This window comes from Stenella coeruleoalba (assembly GCF_951394435.1).
Source record: "Stenella coeruleoalba genome assembly, chromosome: 4".
Classification (NCBI taxonomy): domain Eukaryota; kingdom Metazoa; phylum Chordata; class Mammalia; order Artiodactyla; family Delphinidae; genus Stenella; species Stenella coeruleoalba.
The window spans coordinates 99,833,320-99,856,450 of record NC_137149.1 but is presented as its reverse complement, the minus strand read 5'-3'; the positions used below and the strand labels follow the sequence as shown (position 1 = coordinate 99,856,450).

Below are 23,131 nucleotides of genomic sequence, written 5' to 3'. Positions count from 1 at the left end.
TCTCAATCTTTTTTGCAGTTCTTCCTCTGTCCGTCATCTAAATGCCAGTGTTCTTCAGGATTCTCATTAAGTCTTCTCCCCTTTCTCTATACATATAGTCTGGATTATCTCAGTTACTTCCACGTTCTACTGATTCTCAAACCGTTTCCCCTTTGCTTTACCCTCAGCCATACTAGCAGCCATACTATATGGATAATTTAACCCTAATCTAAGCCCAATCCTCTGCGTTTTGGGTCAATTTCTGTTCCTGTGATGTATTTATGGAGACGTACTTCCCACTCCCAATGATGTACTTCCTCTTGCCATTAAATCTTTGTGCTCACCAAAAACCCTCTCCCTACCTCCCTCATGCCCGCTTCATACCCTAGGGTACAGGAAGGGAGAGAAAGAAACAGAAACCCTCCGGCCCTCCATTTTAGCCTTTCCTCCACTTCAACCTCCAATTGCTCAGCTCTGCCAAAGTATCTCTCAACTTCACAACTTCATACACACTGTCTTCTCTATTCTGGCATATTTCCTTACTTGCTAGCAAACTCTTACTTATCCTTCAGGTTTCAGCCCACATATCCCTTCCAGAGAGACCTTCTCTGCCCTCTAGATTAGATTAGGTTTCCCTGCTATGTGTGCCTATAGGGCTCTGTACCTTCTCTTTCATATTTCTTATGTTTTATTGTAACTACTTGTCCCATTTCCTGTCTCCCCCACTAGACCATAAACTCCATGAAGGCGGAAGCCATGTCCATCTTGTTCATTATTATACATCCAGCTTTAACACACTGCTCGGGATTTATCAGCCACTCGGTAAGTAATTATATAAGGAAAAGAGGGTAGCCAGAGAGAATCAAACACCATCTAAGCAGAACCAGTGCAATCAATGAGCAGTAGAGCAAATAAGCAAAAGGCAGCAGATGCAAAGATCGCAAAATCCAGCCACTATTAGGAAGCAGCTAAGAAGGAGCTCCCAGTTTTTTCTAATCCTGTACACATCTTTTCTGCTAAATAGCCTGGACTCCTTGCCCTAGTACTATCTGTATAATAGGCACAGCACAATCCATTTGTTAGCTTGGCCGACCTGGGGCCTCTGAAATCTTGGCAGACATCTGCAGGGCCATCTGGCCTTTAGCATCCCTCCTGAAACTCATTTCTGCTCTTCTGTGATCAAATGCTCTGCCCATTGATCTCTTCCAGGATGTAGGGTTTTACTTGCTGTTTGCTGGCTATTGCATCTCACCAAAGAGTAGTACAGAATGGCTTCACACAGCAGTAAGGAAGAGATTCAAGCTGGCCAGGTCGCAAAAGCTCACTGTGAAGCTTAGAATCCCTTCTTAACAAAGTTAGGTTTATAATGTTCTTCCAAAAAGATTATGCTGCTCAAACAGGAAGCTCATATTATACAGTGTGTGACTAACACGTATGGTTTTACTGGTCAACAATTTGAAACAAGTTCAATTCCATAGACTAAAGAAAAACAAACCCTCAATTGCTTAACTTTTAGCCTGTTCATTGAAAACTGATGGGGTATATATAAAACAAAAGGCAATAGAGTCAAGCTAAGAAATGTAGAACTTGGCTCTGGGGGACTTCACTGAAGACTGCAGATGAAAGAGACTTTTCTCATCCCAGGAGAATGAAGACTGTCACATGAGCTGGACATAAGCACAAAACATCCAGCTTCCTGTAATCCTCAAAAAAGTGCAAAGTAAATAAATAAATAACAAAAAACACAGAAGAGAGAACTTCATTAACTTCACTGTGTGTGGTTAATACTCCCTATTAGCATGTGAGGATTTGTCAGAAGACACTCAGAGCTTCCCCGACGATATATAAGGGCTAAGACTCACACAGCTAATAAACCTCTCTAACTAGTTAGCATCATCTATAAAAATACTGCAGCCTTAAATATTATAAAATGGTAGAGCTGAATGTGAATCTCATTGAAAGCATTTTTTCTACATCATAATAAGCACGAGCCCTATTTATAATGTGATGCCAAAAACAGACAGACACTGCTTAATGTTTGGGAAAAGATCTTATATGTGCCACTCCACTGCAGAGGCTCTGCATAGTAAATATGAGTACATTTCCGATCCATTTTTCCTGGGGTCTTTTCCCTCTGAACATCAATATGTAAGCCACAGGAGCTTCGAAGCAGGCAGGAGGAGACATCCTGATAACACAAGACTTGATACTCTGACTGCTTCCCAAACTGCAAAGGATAAAACTCCCTTGCAGCAGAGTCCTGCATTTTATTACTATGTGCCCCACTCCTGGCTTTCCTTGCAATGCCATATCCTCATATTTTCCTCCCAATTAGAAATTCATAAGGGAAATCTGTGTACAGAAAGGTATAACCTGGGATACATGTTAGATCTTTTCCCCCGCAGAGGACAGAGTTACCAGCCCCTTGAGATTTTTTTTTTTCCAAGTCTAGCTGACATTTTGGTGCCAACAACAATTGCTGGTTAAATCAGCTAATCAGCCAAGATGAGGTCTTTTGTTCTCCTGCTTTTGTGACTTCTTTGTTTATTTTTATTTTTATTTTTGAACATTTAAAGTTGCCAACAGGACTTCCTTAGCGGCACAGTGGTTAAGAATCCGCCTACCAATGCAGGGCACACAGGTTCGATCCCTGGTCCGGGAAGATCTCACGTGCCGCGGAGCAACTAAGCCCATGTGCCGCAACTGCCGAGCCCACATGCCCCAACTACTGAAGCCTGCGTGCCCTAGGGCCTGCATGCCGCAACTACTGAGCCTGCGTGCTGCAACTACTGAAGCCTGCATGCCTAGAGCCCATGCTCCGCAACAAGAGAAGCCACCGCAATGAGAAGCCCGCGCACAGCAACGAAGAGTAGCCCCCGCTCGCCGCAACTAGAGAAAGCCCACGCACAGCAGAAGACCCAACACAGCCAAAAAATAAAAATAAAAAATAAAGTTGCCAACAATTCCAAATGGTGTCTCATTATTTCTTTCCAATTTGTTTCCATGTGAAGATAAAAACTATTGTATCCAGACCAGATTATAATAGGATGCATAAATGACCCACCGTAAGTCCTACAGATAGATATCCTCCTACAATGGTTTGAAAAGGAATTTTTTTACATCAAGTCACAAAAGGTAAAAATGCAACTCCATATTCCTTTATTACCTATATTCATCATCAACAACAAGAGCAAAGATTTATTGAGTACCCCCCAGTATCACAAGAGGAACTCTCGGAGTTTAAATTAGTACAGCTAGACCTATGCAGTTTATCAATTCAGAACAAGGTCAGACATTTGCTTACAGAAACAAAAAGGTTTTCCTCTTCCTAGCCATTTATGATTTAAATATTTTTTTTTAAGTAAAGACAGGAAAGAGGTTAAAATGCAAAGCTGGTTTTTTCCCATACATAACTTTCTGACTTACAATAGGTCAAGCATCGGTGCTCAGGTTTACAGCCAGGAGAGGTTATGAAACAGGTATGGGTATCTGTAAAAAGAAAAATAACACTTATTTGATGAATCTTAAATGATATAAATTTTTCATTGAGAGTATGATACCTCATGATACCCAGATCCATATGAGAATCTGTTCATTTCTTCTCTTCTTGCCCCCCTTTCAGGTTCTATTTTTAGCATTCTATTTTTAGATTTCTGCACTCATTGCTGAGGTAATATGATGTGCAAATTTCCATTAACTGGCAAAATACTGAAAAATCAAAAGATTTCTTCCTAGAAAATATATAGGAAATTTGCCTCAGCAAATCTCTGCAAGAACTTCTATAAGGCTATCTACTCCTAATCTCTTACTGAGATTTGAAACACATAAATACAAATATTTCTTTCTAAATGTTTGTCAAAGTGAAAAAGTCCCTATAAGAAAACGTGGGAATATAGAATCCTATTGAAATATAGAAAAATAGAGATCTATTGGAATTCATCAACCATAAGGATTTGGATTCTCTTAAAAACAAAAAACAACAACTCATACTTAAAATAAGTTTTAGTGTAGAATTTGTGGCCAGATTTACCTTACTTAACCAGCAGACTGCTGGTTCTTGTTTATATGTTTACGTGATCTTGTATCTTGTCCCTTAATGAAAAATCATCTTTATATGGTCTTACTGAGTAGTTCTACATATAGTCCACATATGGTTCTCAAAGATTTAAGAATCTTTTTATTGTATAAACGCAATAAATTTTTTTCATGTTATCTTAGTTGTTATTACAAACACTATCATATTTGGGAGAGGAAAGTCTGCAAAATGTATGCAGTTTTGGTAAATGGGTGCAAAACTAGAGTTAGAAGCCAGGTCCTGACAGAGACATGCAGTATTTCCCAAAGCCCATAACTGTTTATTTTCTGTCCCTGTGAAAGAAATGAAAATTTCAGAATGCCCATAGAATAAAGAGAATACGAATTCGGACTGTGAAAGGACCATGACCCATTGCTGATTACTTGAGAGTTTGGGACTTAACCAACACACCCACCCGCAGCTCATCCTCAGGATTAGCACATCACCGTTTAAAATACTTCCACGATGAATAGTCTTCTGTGTGAATTTACCTTGTGTTCAAGTATTTGCCATTACTTTCTTCTGTGTCTCTGACTATAATCATCACAGTCACTGTTTTGTCTCACTAGAGCCAGTTGAAATAACCAATCTCTGAGTAACCCCTATTAATTATTTGAGACTTGGGAAGAAAGAGCCATTCTGAAGAGGTTCCCATTCTACCTTTAGCCTTCGCATTTTTCCCAGAAAAGAATAAACTGTGTCTCTTTCAATAGCATCTGTGTGTGTTTGGCCAAATAACGCCTCAAGGAGCAGTGATACAGCATAGGAGTTATAAGAATGAAGCCAGAGTCACTGAAATCCCTCAAGCCACAAGGTATTCTCCCTGAACTTGATGGCCTGTTACTATCTTTATCTGCATATATACATGTTTATTTTCCAATAAAAATTTTCATTTAGAGGTAGGTTTAAATAAAGAGTTGAATAGGTTCATGGAAGCCTCAGATAAGTTAAAACATACATACGACAAAACCCCTTTAAATTATATTTAATGTAGTGGACTTACTGAAGTTACTTTTATAGAATATATTTCAACACAATCTTTCCTAAAAAGGATATTGAACTGTTTTAATTAATATAGAATTGAATTCTATATTAATAGAATTCATATAGAATTCTCAGCACATCAAAAAGCCCATCTTGCCTTTAAAGCATGTTAGAGAATTTTCCATATAAGCTTAAGGTTATAAGAGCTTAATACCAACTCCCTCCTCAGTCCTCCTTGAACACACATAAATACACACACACACACACACACACACACACACACACACACACACACACAGCTCCAGGGAAGAGGCAGAGTTAGATCCCCATATAGACTCCACTGCCAAAATAGAGGTTTCTGCATTCAAGTAAGCTAATAACCATTACTCATAACAAAGATGAACAGAATACTTACTCTAAGCCAGGCACTGCACTACAGCCTTATATGAATTCTTTCATTTAATGCTCAAAACAACTCCATAAGCTATCATGATTTGAGGTTTAGAGAGTTTTTGTAGGTTTAGAGAGAATTGCCAAGTTCACATGGCCAAGGAAGAGTACAGCTAGAATTCAAACTTGGGCTGTCTTACCCCAGAGCCCCATGCTTTTGCTGTCCCAGTCACAGCATTTTTAGCAACCTCATATAAACCCATGGAGCACCTTTAAGTCACCATTTCACAGCTTAAAATTTTGTACTCCTTTCTTGTCCTGAAGTTGCCATGTTTTTTAGTTCAAGTGTCAATTTACTTCCTTCAACACTGGAGCCAAGTAAGCCAAGAAGGCTTCTAGAATTGAGCCAATGATTAGAATCAGGAAGTAATAATGAAATTTTTAGGCTGTAATAAGGCAACAGTTGGAAGCGTGGGAAAGAAGGGAGCTTCTTTTTCAAAGTAGCTAATTGTCTTATCAACTGAGAAATGGATATATCCAGTTGTGGTATATTCTCAAATAGTAGTTAAAACAAAGGAATTATATCTAATGTAGCAACATGGAAAATATCTGGAAAAACTTAAGCTTGAATGAAGAAATCAAGTTGGAATATGTTATGTACTGAATAATATTATACCTTTAATTCTTAAACCCATAAAATAACATTATATATTGATATGGACACACACATGTAAACAAAATACATAAAAAACACTGATGGGAAGGGGAAAAAAATCTGCCTTGGGAATGGTTACTTCTGGGGAACTTAGGGAGTTACCGGCTAGGGATTAAATAGAGGACTTTGACTATATCTGTAACATTGTATTTATTTCAAAATGTCTGAGACAAAGTTGGCAAAATGTAAATACTTGTTAAATGTAAGAGGTGATTACATGGTATCTGTTATATTCGTTTCTATAAATTCCTGAATATGTGAGAGTTTGTTATTTCAACATAATGTTCTGAATGTTTGAAATAGTTTATCATTTCAACCGCACAACTGAGGTGGGAAAAGTTATGAGAAATAGATAATTATGTATTGTGAGATGGGGAATGTATTGATATATAATTCACGCTCTCTTCTGAGGAAAGAGAAAGACCAGCCACTGTTGAATGCAAGGAGCATAGAGCAGTTTTGTGGCCATCTGAGCACACAGTCTGGGGAGGGGGAAGATGTCAAAGTAGTGGTTAGATAGAACACGGGAGGAGAAAAGGGGATGAGAGAATATAGTGTTCTGTTGCGGGCGTGGTGGGGGGAGTCATATGTAAATGAAATGTCTGAAACCTGAACTATAACTGACTGCAAATGCAGAGTCCTGGCTGGGCTGGAGCTGAGACTCAGACACACCCAAGTTAAGGAGAATAAGAGGACACCCAGCACCCTTTTTCCCTCCTGCAGACACAGAATTTATTGAAATAAACTGGATTACTTGAGACTGTGGATCCGCCTGGGAAAATAATTAAATCCTGACCCCAGTTAGGTTTCACACATATACAACTATGTCTGTTTAATTGAGGAAAACTCAAGTAAAATCAGAAATAACAAGAGACAACAGAAAACTTACCAAAGGGAGCTAAGTGTCTGGTGCAGTAAATTCAGCAAAAGAACCCGGTGGAGGGCAGAGAATTTAGCAGCTCGGAGCAGTACCCAAGAGGACACAGGCATTCCAGCAGCATGTTCGAGCCCTATACCTATGAATTAACAGCTGTCTCACAACTTAGAAACTTTGGGGCACAAGCCTTTGTACCATTCCCAAAACTGAAGAAAGAAAAACTCTGTTTTTCATTCTCAAAAACAAAATTGGTGAAACTATTAGCAAAGATCCCAAATGAGAAGGTGTTGGTGGCAGCAAAGTCCCAGCTTACCAGGCTCAAAGGCGGCTGCAACATCAGAGTTCCAACCAGATTACTTCCAGGTGGAAGTTCTGGCTGCAGCAGGAGCAATGCAGTTCAACTCAAAAGACAGCACTATTTATCTAACTCATTGTGTTTTAAGCCTCACCAAGCCTGTTCTAGAACTCTTTGTCTTCACCATGAACACAGAGCAAGGAAGCATTCTTTCTCTGACTTTGCAAAAGCTCCACTGGCTGAGGTGCCTGAGACAAGAGCCATACCGAGGCAGTGATGGCAGCATTGTGGCAGGCTGGCACCAACAAGGCAGCCCTTCCCAATGAGGCAGCCCTTCGCTGGGATCTGCAGCTAGACTGCAGTAGCAACGGCAGAGTCCCAGTTTTCGCAGCTGTGGCAATTCAGTTTAGGAAGCCCCAGAATTGAGCTCTAGCCCGGACTCATTATGGATAAAGGAAAAGCATCTTGTGGGGGAGTTTCCACAAATAAATGGAGGAGGGGGACCCCACACAAAGCATAATGGGTAGGTGAGGTGTAGAGGAATTGAGATGTGAATGTTTTTGTGCTCCTAAGGTGGGAAAGGCTGAGATGTTCAAGTTACCTTAACTTGCTACTTGAAAGACGGAACGTTTATGAAAGTCTTTGTGCTTCAGAGGGAAAAAAAACATAATAAAATAAAGCAAAACACACGTTTGAATTAGATCATTCTTTGCAATGTTTTTGCATCCCTCTAAGATATGAAATCCTCTCAGAGGATTTTTTTGGTTAAGCAAACAAGGAATGGGAAGGGGGGAGGAAAAGAAAGAAGAAACTGCAAATGATCAAATATATCCACTTACAGTATGTTGACAATCTCTTCAATTGTAAGCAATGAGAAACATGTAATACTTGAGCCTGTTTTAAATGAAACTTGGTGTAATAGCTAGAATTTTAGCCTGAAGCCTGATGGTATAAGGGGAGAGGTGACAGCACCCCTGCAGCAGGGATGACAGAAGACAGAAATCCAGGTGAAATGAGGAGGGGCTGAGCCATAACAGTGACCACAGAGCTGGCTCCAAAGATAAAAAGCCCCCCAATTCACCCCCAAACATTTAAAAGCCCGTAACACAAGCCATCCTCAATTTACAAAGCATTTAAATATACGAAGAAAGGAAAAATTATGGAAGTGAGAAAGGCAGGAGAAGTAGAAACACCAGAGATAATTCTGATGCAGTGTTGAGCATTGTCCAGAAACATGGGTGGAAAGGGAAGCTAGTCATCCTCTTAAATGTGTCCTACGTGGAGAAGCATTTTACCCAATTGGTTTGTTGAAAGTGCAGGTACCCTTACTCACCCAGCACTTTGCCCATGTCAAGAATCATGCTGGCTTCCCTGAGAGATCCTCCTCTGCCTTAAGCGGTTCCATCAGTTGCTGTCTGAGAAGGCGGCGAAGGGAGAGTGCACACTGACCCTAGCGGGCCCAGCCCAGCCTCCTTAAGAGGGCAGATGGGACACATGTGAGCTGTCTCTACCTTCCTGAGTCTTGCACAGGTATAAACGCATAAGCGTCACAGCAAAGGATCACATGGGGACCAGAAGAGGCGCACGCATGCTGAACTCCTGCTGTCAAGGTAACAACTACCTTCAATTCCTGGCAACAGGATCCTTCCGGACCTGCTGTCAGAGAAACTAAGGGATTAGCCAGACTTTTCCCTCTAGGGAGGTCACTGCCCTCCAGAGGGCAGATCAATATATTAATCCCCCCAGAGAAGACTGTCAGCATTGCTCAGCTGTGGGGGACACAGCCCATAGCCCTTACACTTCACAGCTTCTTACTGCTTCCAATACAGACTTAGTACCCACAGAGGAGTCTACCTCCAGTTAGTGACATACGATGGCTTGCTGGCATCCCGGTCTCTGTGGAAAATGGTCCATCATCAAATCACAGCAATTCCTTTTGGTGAAATTCAAATCTTATCATAATGGGACTTGAGGATTTGATGATACCTGGAGATCATTCTGGCTACAGAATCTTTAAAGAAATAGCATGCCTGAAATTCAAAGCACAAAAGGACATACCACTTCTACAGCCATAGGTGTTTTAACACATTGCATATGCGCACATGTTTCCCCTGTCTTGACCAAATAATAGGTTTGGAATAGGAATGCATAGCAATTATAAGACCCCAAAGCCCCCTCCTCTCCCCAGGAGGTGTCTCGAGAGCAATATCAGAATTCTCTCAGCAACGAACAACTGACACCACTTTCCTGCAATCCTGGCTCCCTGAGATGACGGCAAGGCCTCTGAGAGTTTTACCTCTGCCATAGAAGCACCCTAAAGCTGACAAAGAACAAACATTATGTCACAATTCCACCAAAGTAGAGAATAGCTCTTCATGACTCTGTTCTTAAATTATTATATGGATCCCAAAACAGCAATGCTTTGTTCCTCCAATGTTCCCAAGATTTTCATGAAAAAATCTCTTTTGACATTTTACTCTCAGGCCCTCCCTAGCACTCAGACAGGGATCCGTGGGAACTGGACAGAGTATGAGCTTAATGAAGAATCCTCAACGTGCCCCCAAATTATCCCACCCCCACCAACCCTAGGCTGCCGCCAGCCCTTATTCCTTTAGGATGATTTATTGCCAAGCAGGCTGCTCAGGCCACTTTGTAGATAGACTCCTAGAGACCTTGCAAATTTAAGGAAGCCTGAGACACAGACCTCCCAGAATGATCAAACCTGGGATAAACACAGTTAAGGTGACTTTATTTATGACCATGTACATCATTCTCTCAAGTAAAATGACTTCCTCACAATGGAAGACAAAACTATCATTAAACAAGAGAGAAGGGCTTCAACTAAGCAAGAGCAAAGATTCTGCACATGTCCACATTTACACACCTGAGAGAGGACTGGAGTGTGCTGAGGAAAATCAGAGTCAGAAAGCTCATAGCTTGAAAAATTCTTTCTTTCGGTGACCTCTCTAACCAAGGATCAAGGCTCTTCTATTGTCAGACACATGGAATCAAGGAGATGTCTGACAACTATCTCTCTTAATCACAATTTCCTCAACTGTGAATATCAAGGGACGTTAACTTTTGAGAATCTGAGAGCTACAGATCTTCCCCCCAGAAAAACAAACACAAACACTTCTATACAAAATTTTGCACATAATTTTCGGAGGATAAGTTTCACAGATCTTAAAATTCAGGTTAAGGAACCCCGAACTAGATGATTTCTGAGATTTCTTCCAACTCTAAGATGAGTTTATGGAAGTTCTGGTTAAACTTGACAGATTAAACAATCTCATTTTTCTCTACTCCCTCCTAAAAACTTACCAGAAAAATGAAAACAACCAGAAAAATAATAAAAGGTGAGGAGACGTTAACAAAATAACAGAAAGTAGAAAGTAGATGGACAAGTCAAACTGACTTAGCTGAGCAGAGATTTAAGCAGCTGCACAGAAACCATTCAATTCACCACCCAGAACACTGGAATGGCTCTGAAACTGAAGGCACTAGTACCTATGAAAGTAAAAGTGAGAAGGGAAGTCAATCAAGGTTTACTCTCTTGTACAGGCTCTACCAAAGCCCAGTAACTACTTTTGTATTCTTTTTCGTAAAGAGGAGCCCCTAAATTGTATAGCTTTATGCCCCAATAATCTTGAATTTGTCCTTCAGTGTGGCTGAAACAAAGATAAGTTGAAAGTCTTTATTAGAAAAAGTTAGATTCCAAGATGCTCTTCCTCAACCAGGGAATTACTGTGTTGTACACCTGAAACTAACATAATGTAAATTAACTATAGTTCAGTTGAAAACTATCTGGAACATAGTGGACATTCAACTAGTATGTGATAAGTAGATGAAGAGTAAGTGAATTAATGAATTAATGAATGCCAATTGTACATTCAACAATGATTTGATGCACTTTGAGGGCCCAAAATGTGTTAACTTCTAGAACCCCTTCATGGGACCACAGTACTCCTATATCCAAATCTTTTCTCATGCTACCTTTTCTCCATAGAATACATCCTTTTTTCTTATAGTTTCTAGAATCTCGTCTTTTCTTATGAAGGTTTTTCCAAGTAATGAGCTGAAAAGAGGCCCATTCTATCTAAACATGCATTTTCCTGCAACTCACACTTGATTAACATAAATACGTTTGTACTGATTTTTCTAAATAATGTATAATCATTCAGTATATTTGCAAGATAGTAATTCTTTTGTCTTTTAATGTACAGAAAAAAGTCTTAATTATCTATTTTTATTGGAAGAAACTGAGTGCAATAGGAGAAAAAACAAGAGAAGTACGGTCCATATCAAATCTTGCTTTCAAATTCTTAGGCATCATTAAGCAGAATACATAACAAAACCATCTGCTACAATGTTCATTATTTCTTATTTACTTTTCCCCCTATATAGTGTATAACCAAACTTTGTCAAACAAAATACTGATCCTCTTTAACTGGGGAAAAGTATAAAAACAAATACAAACAAAATAGCAAGAATAGCAAGTAGCTTATTCATTAGCATGGATAATGAAGAGTTGAGTAAACATCTTATTTTGGTCTATCTTTGTGTACCTAACATAGAGTGTGCTGGGTAGAAAAAGATAGAAAGCAAAATTAAAAGTATATACTCTAAGAACTCCAGGATCATTTTTCACTAACCAACTTCCTACAGAGCCTTCACACATATCCTATTATATTTGATTTTTTAAAGTTCATATTTATAAAACATTTCAAAAAATAAATGACTTCTGATGCTAAGTGACAAATACATTCCCATATGCTACAGAAGAATCAAGTACATTACAGAAAACAAAAACAAACCTGTATATTAAAGTGCCAAGGATTAAAGAAAATTCTTTTATTCATTCAACCAATGTTTATCTAGCATCTGCTTCATTTTCCAGATACCATTCTAGGCACTGAGAACACAGTAGTAAACAACACAAGTCCCTGCTCTGGTGGAGTTTACATTCTAGTGTAGGAAGACAGACTATAGACAAATACATAATTTGTCAGGTGGTGATAAAAACAGTAAACAAACACAAAGCATGGTAAAGGGAACAGTGGGAGACAGAGGCAGGTAGTCAGGGTAGTCAGCTAAGACCTGATTAATAAGATGACATTTGAGTAGAGACCTGAAGGAAGTGCTGGAGTGAGCCATGAAAAGATCTCGGGGGATAGCATCCCAGGCAGGGCAACCATCAGGACAAAGTCCCTAGGACAAGTGTGCTTTGTATATTCAAGGAACGGCAGAGTCCAGTCTGCTGTGAAGCCAGCAAGGAAGAAAGCAGTAAGAAGTGGAGATCATGAAGTACCTTATAGAGAATGGTAAGGTCTTTTGTCTTGCCTCTGATTGAAATGAGAGACAAAAGAAGGGATTAGATTTCCCTTATCCTACTGAAGAAGTCAGTCCTTCATTTCTACCTGGGATGGAGTAGAAGGAAGGAAAGGAATACATTAACAGGAATCACAATACCAAGGAGGGAAGAGACTAGTCCTGGTGAACAAGAGACTGACTGGAAATCCACTTAAGATCATAATATGTGGCTCTTGCAATTTTTATCTGAAAACACTGTTAATAGCAGGCTGACATTCGTGATTTCCTTCCATCCTAAATGCAGTAACCTCCTATTTTCCCATCAGGTGAGACAGGAATGCTAGTCTAAATTCAGCCTAATCATGGTGCCAATAATAGCACAAGTGTGAAGAGCACTTCTGAGCTGAAGATCCCCAATTTCTGCTTCTGAATTAAGCCTTGTTACATGTCCTCCAGGTTCAGGTTAATCACCATCCTGCGGTGAGCAAACTCAAAGGAGAGGCATCGACACTCTAACAAAGCTAGACCTCAGAACAAATTACCAAGCACTAGCCAGGCAAATGTGCCAGCATGCAGTAATCTCGTCTTTCTAGTTGCTGTATTTTTAGCAGTCACTGCTGAGCAACTCATTTTCCCACACTGAGGCTACTAGAGTAATTTTCCAACAGAACTTGCACAAAATATCACCAGCCTAATTTGTTTAACCTTCATAAGCTTTCTTTCTCTCCCTTCCTTCTTCCTTCCTTCCACCCTTCACTCCTCCTTCCCTTCCTTTCTTTTTCTTAGTAATCATAGCTACATTTTGGGCCTAAATTGTCTCCTTTAGAGGTGAAGTCTCTCCCTGCTTTAGGGAAAGAACTTTTCTGTGTTTAATTTTAATGGTAAATTAGGTTCAAAAAAACAACATCTGTTTTGAGCAATATTAAGATTGTACTGTGAAGTTCAAGTCCTCTTGGTGAATTCTCTTTCTAGTGAAATATTTTTGTGGTTATTGCTGCAAAAGAAAACTATTTTGTTCTTCAAAACGGATGCCAGTCAGGGAGCTCTATGGGAATTCCTGCTTCCTCAAGTTTCAGCCTATTCTTCTCTTTACAGCTACCATCACCTGGTCCTTATCTTCCCACACCCACTGGGATTTGAAGACTCTCATTTATTGTTCATCACTATGCAGAAAAAGAAATGTAACAGAAATTCAAATTGCGATGATGTCACAACAAAATTTTAAATCTCACCTAGTTCTTCAGGTAATTAATTCCTATTCTATACTGACATCTAACTGGAGACAAGCAAATCTCTTTAGCACCTTTCCTGAATTTTCTTAGGAAGTGTCATCCATCAAGTGTTTATTAGGCATTATTATGTGCCAGGTATTGTTCTAGGTCCTAAAGATATAAAACAAAGCAAACAAACAAAGATTAATAAATCCCTGCTATTGTTTCCAGTGGAAGGAAACATGCACTAGCTTGGGGGACTGTGATAATACCATAGAAGAAAATGAGACAGGGAAAGAGGATAGGAAGGATTGGGGCAGGGGGCAGGTGCAACTTAAAACAGGTGGTCAGTCATACTGAGTGAAGTAAGTCAGACAGAGAAAGAGAAGTATCATTTATATGCAGAATCTAAAAAGAAATGATACATATGAACTTATTTACAAAACAGAAACAGACTCAGAGAAGGAATTTATGGTTGGGCGGGGGTAAGGGTGGGGGGAAGGGATAGTTAGGGAGTTGGGGATAGACATGGACACACCGCCATATTTGGGCTTCCCTGGTGGCACAGTGGTTAAGAACCTGCCTGCCAATGCAGGGGACACGGGTTCGAGCCCTGCTCTGGGAAGATCCCACATGCCGCGGAGCAACTAAGCCCGTGAGCCACAACTACTGAGCCTGCGCATCTAGAGCCTGTGCTCCACAACAAGAGAAGCCACGACAATGAGAAGCCCGCGCACCGCGATGAAGAGTAGCCCCCGCTCGCCGCAACTAGAGAAAGCCTGCGCACAGAAACGAAGACCCAACACAGCCAAAAATAAATAAATAAATAAATTTATAAAATACAATAGATAACCAACAAGGACCTACTGTATAGCGCAGGGAACTCCACTCAATATTAACAACATAAATGGGAAAAGAATTTGAAAAAGAATAGATACATATATATGTATAACTGAACCACTTTGATTTATACCTGAAACTGTCACAAAATTGTTAATCAACTATACTCAAATATAAAATAAAAAGTTTAAAAAATAAAATAGGTGGTCAGGGAAGGTATCACTGAGAAGATTCATCTGAACAAATACATGGAAGATTTGAACATACAAGATACCCTTTCAGGAAGCATTTTGACTTTCTAAAAGTCATTTCCTTTCTGAAAACGTGTCCTCTGTGGTGGTTTTAAGGAAACATATTTTATAGCCTTTTTGATCACTTTACACAAATTTAACTATGTTAGCTCAAAGGTGACCATTCTCATCATTATTATCTAATATTGTTCTGGAGGAAAACAGTGGCCAATGCAATTGGTCAACGACGAAATTAGTTATAAAAATAGAAAAGGAATAGGTAAACATTATAATTTGTAGACCATCTAACAATTGCTTTCAGCTTAAAGAAGGAACAAAAATCAATTAAAATTAAAAGAGAAATCAGCAATGTGAATGGTTACAAAATTAATATGTAAGTATTAATTGCTTTCATATGTATTAATAGCAACAACAATCAGTTTAAAAATACAAATGGGCTTCCCTGGTGGCGCAGTGGTTGAGAGTCTGCCTGACGATGCAGGGGACGTGGGTTCGTGCCCCGGTCCGGGAGGATACCGCATGCAGCAGAGCGGCTAGGCCCATGAGCCATGGCCGCTGGGCCTGCGCGTCCGGAACCTGTGCTCCGCAGCGGGAGAGACCACAACAGTGAGAGGCCCGTGTACCACAAAAATAAATAAATAAATAAAAATAAAAATACAAAGGAAGATAAAATCTCATTTACAATAACAACAGAACATGGCAAAATATTTAGGAATAAACTTGACAAGAAATGTGCAAGAACTTTGAAGAAAATTTTGAAATACTACTAAGGAATGCAAAAAATAACCTTTAATACATGAAAATGAATATCAAGTTCATGATTAGGAAGACTCAACATCATGAAGATAGCAATTCTCCCTAATTTAAATCTATAGTTTAATATGATCCCAATAAAAATACCATCAGGGGCTTCCCTGGTGGCGCAGTGGTTGAGAATCTGCCTGCTAATGCAGGGGACACGGGTTCGAGCCTTGGTCTGGGAGGATCCCACAAGGCGCGGAGCAACTGGTCCCGTGAGCCACAACTACTGAGCCTGCGCGTCTGGAGCCTGTGATCCGCAACAAGAGAGGCCGCCATAGTGAGAGGCCCGCGCGCCGCGATGAAGAGTGGCCCCCGCTTGCCACAACTAGAGAAAACCCTCGCACAGAAACGAAGACGCAACACAGCAAAAATAAATTAATTAATTAATAAACTCCTACCTGCGACATCTTCTTTAAAAAAAAAAAATACCATCAGAATTTTTGTCAGAAAAACAGTAAGGTATATTTAAAGTGCATATGGAAAAGAAAAAATGCCAAAAGGCTGTGAAACTCTAAAAATATAAAATTAATAATAAGAGGGGAACAAGCCTACTAAAATTATTTTTATTTTGAAACTTCACCAATTAAAATAGTGCAGTGCCACTGAATGACTGACAGACAGATGAATGAAACAGAATAGAAGGTCTAGAAATAGACATAAATATATTAGGGAATTTAATATAAAGGTGGCATTGCACATCATTAATGGGAGATGGATTATTAAGTAAACAGTTCTGGAACAAGTAGCTTAGCTATATAAAAATTTTTGTCATATCATTTATACCAAAATAAATGTTTGGTACATAAAAGTTTTAAACATTAAAAAAATAATAAAGTATAGACTCAGAGTAGGGACAGCCTTACTAATTATAACACAAAACCAGGAAATCATTAAAAACTGATCAATTCAAGTACATAAAAATTTTAAATTTCCACATAGCACAAACGCTGTAAGCAAAAATTTTTTTTAAAAATTTCAACAAGTATAAAAAGGAATACCCACACATTGCTGGTAGAAGTATATAAATTGGTACCGGCTCTATTGAGAGCAATTTGACATTATTAAAATTAAATCTTAAGTGTATACATCTTTGACTCAGAAATTTCTTCTAGGAATTTGTCCCAAGTATTTATTGATAAATGAGAGAAAAGACATATACAAAGATATTTATGCGTTATTTAAAATATCAAAATATTGAACCAAATGGGATACATCTATGTAATGGAATCATATGCGACCTTCTAAGAGTAAGGCAAATCTGTATGTACTGATATGAAATGATCTCCAAGATCACTATTATCTTCCCTTAGCCCAGGAGCAGAAACAGAGACCCAAAAACCCAATGGATTAAGTTTGAGACAGAAAAAGTATGGATGTATGCTTCTAGCTTAGCTTTTTTGTCCCCAAAGAGTTAATATGCCTGAAGCTAAGATAGAGACAAGAGAGATGGAGAACAGACCTGGATGGGGTCCAGGACTGGAGGCCCTTTCAAAGTGGGAGTGGGAAATTTTTAGGCCCAGAAACATAGAGAAAAGGACTCCATGATGAGTTATTCTTAATGTGTACCCCACACTGACACTTTGCCTCTGAACATTAACCATCTAACCAACCTGGACACTCTTAAGATGGCCCTTGAAGAGTGAGTGGGACTTAGTGTGGGGAATCTGGACATCCTATGTGGAGATGGATACCTAAGGGAAAACTCTGCCCACTGACCAGTGTGGAACTGAATAGAACCAGTTGGGAATTTCTGTCTTTAGGAAATGATGGATGCTGTCATATATGTCATCCCAAGGAATTTGAACTTACTCTCAATTCCCAAACTTTGTATCAATCATTCCCATTCATGATGTCTTCTGTGAAAAACACTGTGAAAGATGGCTCTCCTGACATAACTAATTTATGGTGATGGAAATGAGAATAGTGGTTATCCTAATAATGTAAAGAAAATGTAGCGTGGGACTTCCCTGGTTGCTCAGTGGTTAAGAATCCACCTGCCAATACAGGGGACATGGGTTCAAGCCCTGGTCTGGGAAGATTCCCACATGCCACGGAGCAACTAAGCCCATGTGCCACTACTACTGAACCTGCGCTCTAGAGCCCGAGAGACACAACTACTGAAGCCCGCGCGCCCTAGAGCCTGTGCTTGGCAGCAAGAGAAGCCACTGCAATGAGAAGCTTGCGCACTGCAAGGAAGAGTTGCCCCCGCTCGCCACACTAGAGAAAGTCCTCGTGCAGCAACGAAGACCCAACGAAGCCAAAAATAAATAAATAAATTTATTAAAAAAAGAAAATGTAGTGAGAAAAGGAATTCAAATGTTGGTAATGTCAGTGGGGGGCACATCTAAGAGCCTTCTGTGGTACTGAAAATGTTCTGTATATTGATGGGAGGCAGTTAGATGCATGTAAACATACTTTTAAATGTTTGCTTAAAATTTACAGATCACTGTATATAAATTACACCTCAGTTTTAAAAAACTAACCTGGGATTTCCTTCAATTCAGCCACAACCTACTTGGGCCTGAGTTACCCACATTCCTCTCTTTCTCCCCCATGAAGGGTCAAACTAACCTGTTCAGCAAAATTCCAATGCCAGATAGTACAAATGCAAAGTCACAAGGAAAGCAGAAACACAACCATATTTAGCTGGTGTAGAGATCAAAGAAAAGTAAATAATGAACTGTGGCTTCATCAAACATTTACAGACAAGTACAGGGCAGAACAAAGCAGCCAATAATCAAGATATACGTTCGGATTATATTTGCTTTAGAACAATTTATTTTCAAATTTGCGATTGGCTTTTAAGTCTTTCATTTAACTCTAACATTTTATTAAAAGATTATAACAAAATTTTGGTTAATTGTCGTTTTATAAAACTATAATCTTTTAGTGCTTTTAAAAATACTTCTTAAAATTTAAAAAAATACTTTTTTGAAATTTTGTACTTGCATTGCCCTACAGTCCAGTGACCTATATGTGTCAAAGCAGCTGCAAGAACTCTAGTAAGACTAAGAAAAATCTGAATTCCTTTTCACACTACATTTTCTTTTGTCTGCACGTGTGGGAGACTTATCTACTTTCGGGAAGGTGTTGTGGAGATTTACTTTCCTTAGTTCTGAGCCTCTTCTTGTTTCAGTCAAAAATACAACACTCCCTACTATCCTATTCCCACTCCCCTTACTTCTCAACAGAAGTAATTTTTGGTGTGAGGGTAAAGAGCAAAATAAAGTCATAGGCCAAGGGTGGCCAAAGTCAATGACCTCTGTGGCAAACCCAAATAAGCTTGCTCCTACCAGAAACCACAATTTGAGGGGTGTGGGATAAGCAAAGTAACTGAAAAACAAACTGCCACAAGAAGGAGGGCTAATGGTAGGAAGGAGCTGCATTGAATTCACCCAACAGCACCATTTTGTCCTATCAACTATACTTTCTTCTGTAGAAATCCTATGAATTTTGAGCTCATAGCAATATGAGGCCAGGAAACAATCAGATATCAAAGAGAAGAAAGCATTTGATAGTATTAATAGCAATCATTCCCAACTGTATTCATTTTTTCCCCCTCTTGGAAAAAAATGACAAAGAAAATACAGCATTTATTCCAGCCCCGCTGAAATACATCTGCCTGGAATTGTTTCTATTATTTTTGAATCAAAAACATCTTATCTTTTAAACTTTTATTATCACACCATTTTTGTAAAGACCTTACACCACTGAATCCCCCCAGAATGGACAGCTGTGTTATTATGGAAAGGGAAAGAACCTGGATCTAGACTATCTAATTGGAAAATCATGGCTTTGCCACTTACTGGATATAAAAAGGAAGATAACATCTAGCTTTACAAAGGTGTCATAAGAGGTAAAAATTTTGTACCTTGTAACAACTTGCACAAATGTAAGGCATGAGAGAAGCAGTATTAAAGTGGAAAGGACAGAGGCTTTGGTCTAGGGAGACCCTGGTTCAAAACTCAGCAGTATCACTTTGACCAAGTTAAGTTCCCTGAACTCAATTGCTCCATCTGGATTGTTGCAAGGATTAAATATTAACTTTTATAAAGGTCCAGACACTTAACAGATATCCAATAAATGACAGCTCTTATTTTGAAGATTTTTTTCCTTTCCTTTAGTCACTTTTCATTCATTTATTCAACAAATGTTTATTGAGTAATAGGCATTGCACTACGGTGTAATGGTAAGACATATACAATTCCTATCTTCATGGAGTTATTGTCTAGTTGGGAACTCAAACAGAAAATTACAATATAATTTTATATGTATTATAGTAGAGAAAGTATAGAGTGCTATGGGAACCCAGATGAGAGCCACTTTGTTCAGACTTAGGTCAGTACTATAGAAGCTTCTTGGAGAAAGTGACTTTGAGCAGAAAACTGATAAGTAGGAATTAGCAGATGAAGGAGAAGGAGTAAGGGAAATTTTCCAGGCAAAGATATGTGCAAAGGCCCAGAAGCAAGAGAAATGTTTGTCAAAGAAACCTCAAAATACCCACCAACACATACACTCTGTTCTGGGATTAGAACATAAATACTCTCATACAGATCTTTCTGTCCTTTTCTTGTCCAGTGACATCATGTCTTTCAGCCTTTCATCTGACAAATATTCATCGAAGACAACAGAAGAAAACATATTTTCATCTTCGGCCAAAATCCTACCATGACCAATTACCATTATCAAGTAGAAATTCCTGGTTATGTGGCCCAATAATTCACAACACATATTATTCCAACCTGGAGATCTAGGAGCATAGCATCAGACTGGATGATGATGGATAAATACCACTCTCTACTCTCCATGAGCTTAACCATCTAACTAAAAAAATTAAACATAAAATTGATTAGGACACAAAATAGTATGTGATTAAATATTACCTGAGTGATTGTACAATAAATGTAATAGAAATTTAGACAAGGATAGATCATGATAAAAATCTTATAAAGCCACTGCCGCTTGGGACTATTTTCCTCACATCATTCAAATGGGCTTACTGTATTATACACATGCGCATGCACACACACACACACACACACACACACAAACACACTTTGACAAGTTTGTTTGGTCATTCAACAAATGTTTAAGGATCTACTATTATATGTATACAACAGATACAGGGACAAAACAAAGGTCCTGTCCATATAGATTTTATATTTTTGTTGGCAAAGGAAGCAATAAACAAAAAACAAGAAAGCACTTTACACATATATCTTATTTAATCTTTGAAACAACTCCACGAGGTAGGATTTATCATCCCCCTTTTACAGAAGAGACATGGGATATCAAATAACTTGTCCAAGATCAAACAGCTAGCAAGTAGCATAGCCAAAATTTTAACCTAGGTCTATCAGATTATAAAGCCCAAGTCCAACATCAGCAATTCCACTCCACTGCTGAAACTTTCCATTTCCCTGAATGACAGAGGTTCCTGGAGGCTTCTCTGATACATGGTCGGTCCAGAAATAGTCTGCCCAGGATTAGCCAAGTGATTCTCATGCTTTTTGCTTCCACTGAGCTAGGTCGCAGGCTCTTTCTTGTCCTGCAGTGTTCTTTCTTCCATCTGTATTGCTTTCATTGAGATTTTACTTTCTACCTCAAATATATATCCATGGGTTCCATTCTATGCAATTCCCTTCTCTGCTTTAACATCTTCAATAAATTCCCCATTCATTTTCCTCATTTACCAAAAACAGTTGCTGATTAGTAACACTATACTCCCCTTCAAAAGTATGGCTTTAATGGGCTATGTGGCTACGGTGCTACGTTGGAAGGGTTACTGTATTTGGATTTATATGTATTAACAATAGTTCTATCATTAAGCAGTTCAGTGCCTAGTTCTTTTCTACATTAACTCATTTTATCTTTTCAATAACACTGCAGACCTAGAGGGGTGGGATAGGGAGGGTTGGAGGGAGTCTCAAGAGGGAGGGGATATGGGGATATATGTATACATATAGCTGAGTCACTTTGTTGTACAGCAGAAACTAACACAACATTGTAAAGCAATTATACTCTAATAAAAATATATTTTTTAAAAAAACACTTCAAGTTAATAAAAAATGTTCCTGTGTTACATATGAGGAATTGAGGTTCAGAGAGGCTGAATTACTTGCTCAAGGCCAGGATATAGTAAATTTAGGTCTTCCCAGGTGTTTCCTACTATATCATGTTGCCTCCCACCTAAAACTATACAAATCACAGAAATGTAGTTTTGAAAGGACACCCTAGGATCCCTTACAAGTTCCCTTTTGTGCAAGCACCATTTCTACAGAATCCTTTCCAGTGATCCAGTCTCTTGTAGAAATACTGGCTTATCACATTCAAATTGTGACCTCTGTGAGACTCAGTTTTCTCATCTATTAAACGGAATACTTCTATTTATCTCACAAGGTTATTGTGTGGATTAAATGATAGAGTATGTAAATGTCCTTTGCAAACAATAAAGCACTTTATAAATGTTCCCTGAACTTTCTTTACAAGTATGTTAGACCTGAAAAACAAAATTGTATCTTTGAATTTAAGTTATTGTAAATGGATTCTCCTTAATATATCATTTCTGACTTCATAATCACAAATTTAAAAAGAGCAATATATCCACAACTTTTCCTAGTAGGCAAAATTATTTTCCGTTACTACTAGACATAAGACTAAGATTATAGTATAAGTTTTTCTCAAACTCTTTTGGAGATGGAGGAAAATATCAACTTTGGAACAGCTATGAGAAAGTGAATTTCATCTTTTTAATGCACAGCTATGTAAAATAATTAATATGGCTTGCAATAGGACAGGCTTTAAATAAACTTTCTAATATAATTAGAAAGTATAATGATATAATTTCATTAGAATTTGTGCACATATTAAAAATATCAACACAATTGTAATAATAAACATTTATTGAGCACTTAACATTTGGTAACTCATTTAATAAAATTCTTCAATTATAGGAAAATGATAATTTAACAGTTAAAGTTTAACAGTTAAAGGAAAGTTAGTGTAGGAAGCTAGTAAAATAATAATATAGGCAAAAGAAAAACAACCTACAATATATAAACTGACTTTTACTAGAGCTTTTGGTAAGTTACTATATCCAACAATAGAAATGTTTCAGAACACTTTATAGATACCACAGATAAAACAGGTTAAATTTTATTACCTATAAAATGCCCAAATGTATGCTGATTTAAAACTGATCCATGGGAATAATATTATGTCCCTTTAACCAAGTAAATGGAAAATTAGATTTCTCTATTTACTTTCTTTAGTTTTCAAATTCATCTTAGTACATTAATCTTAAAATCTGTCATTTCCCAGATTGTTTCTGTGCTTCTTTCCTTGACATTCATAGTTTCCCTTTCTTTTCTAAGAATTTTATTCTAAAAGGCCATAAAAATATA

The 23,131-nt window shown here is 38.4% G+C and overlaps 1 protein-coding gene across 2 annotated transcripts in view; it reads right to left on the bottom strand.

The window, feature by feature from the left end:
- DCK (deoxycytidine kinase) overlaps positions 1-23,131 on the bottom strand; it is a 108,068-nt gene that overhangs the window by 46,912 nt on the left and 38,025 nt on the right. For both annotated transcript variants that reach the window (XM_079920098.1, XM_079920099.1), the window contains exon 7: positions 3,406-3,468. In XM_079920098.1, coding sequence (XP_079776224.1) covers positions 3,448-3,468 — 21 coding nt within the window. In that variant the 3' untranslated portion in view covers positions 3,406-3,447. The remainder of the gene's footprint in view (positions 1-3,405; positions 3,469-23,131) is intronic.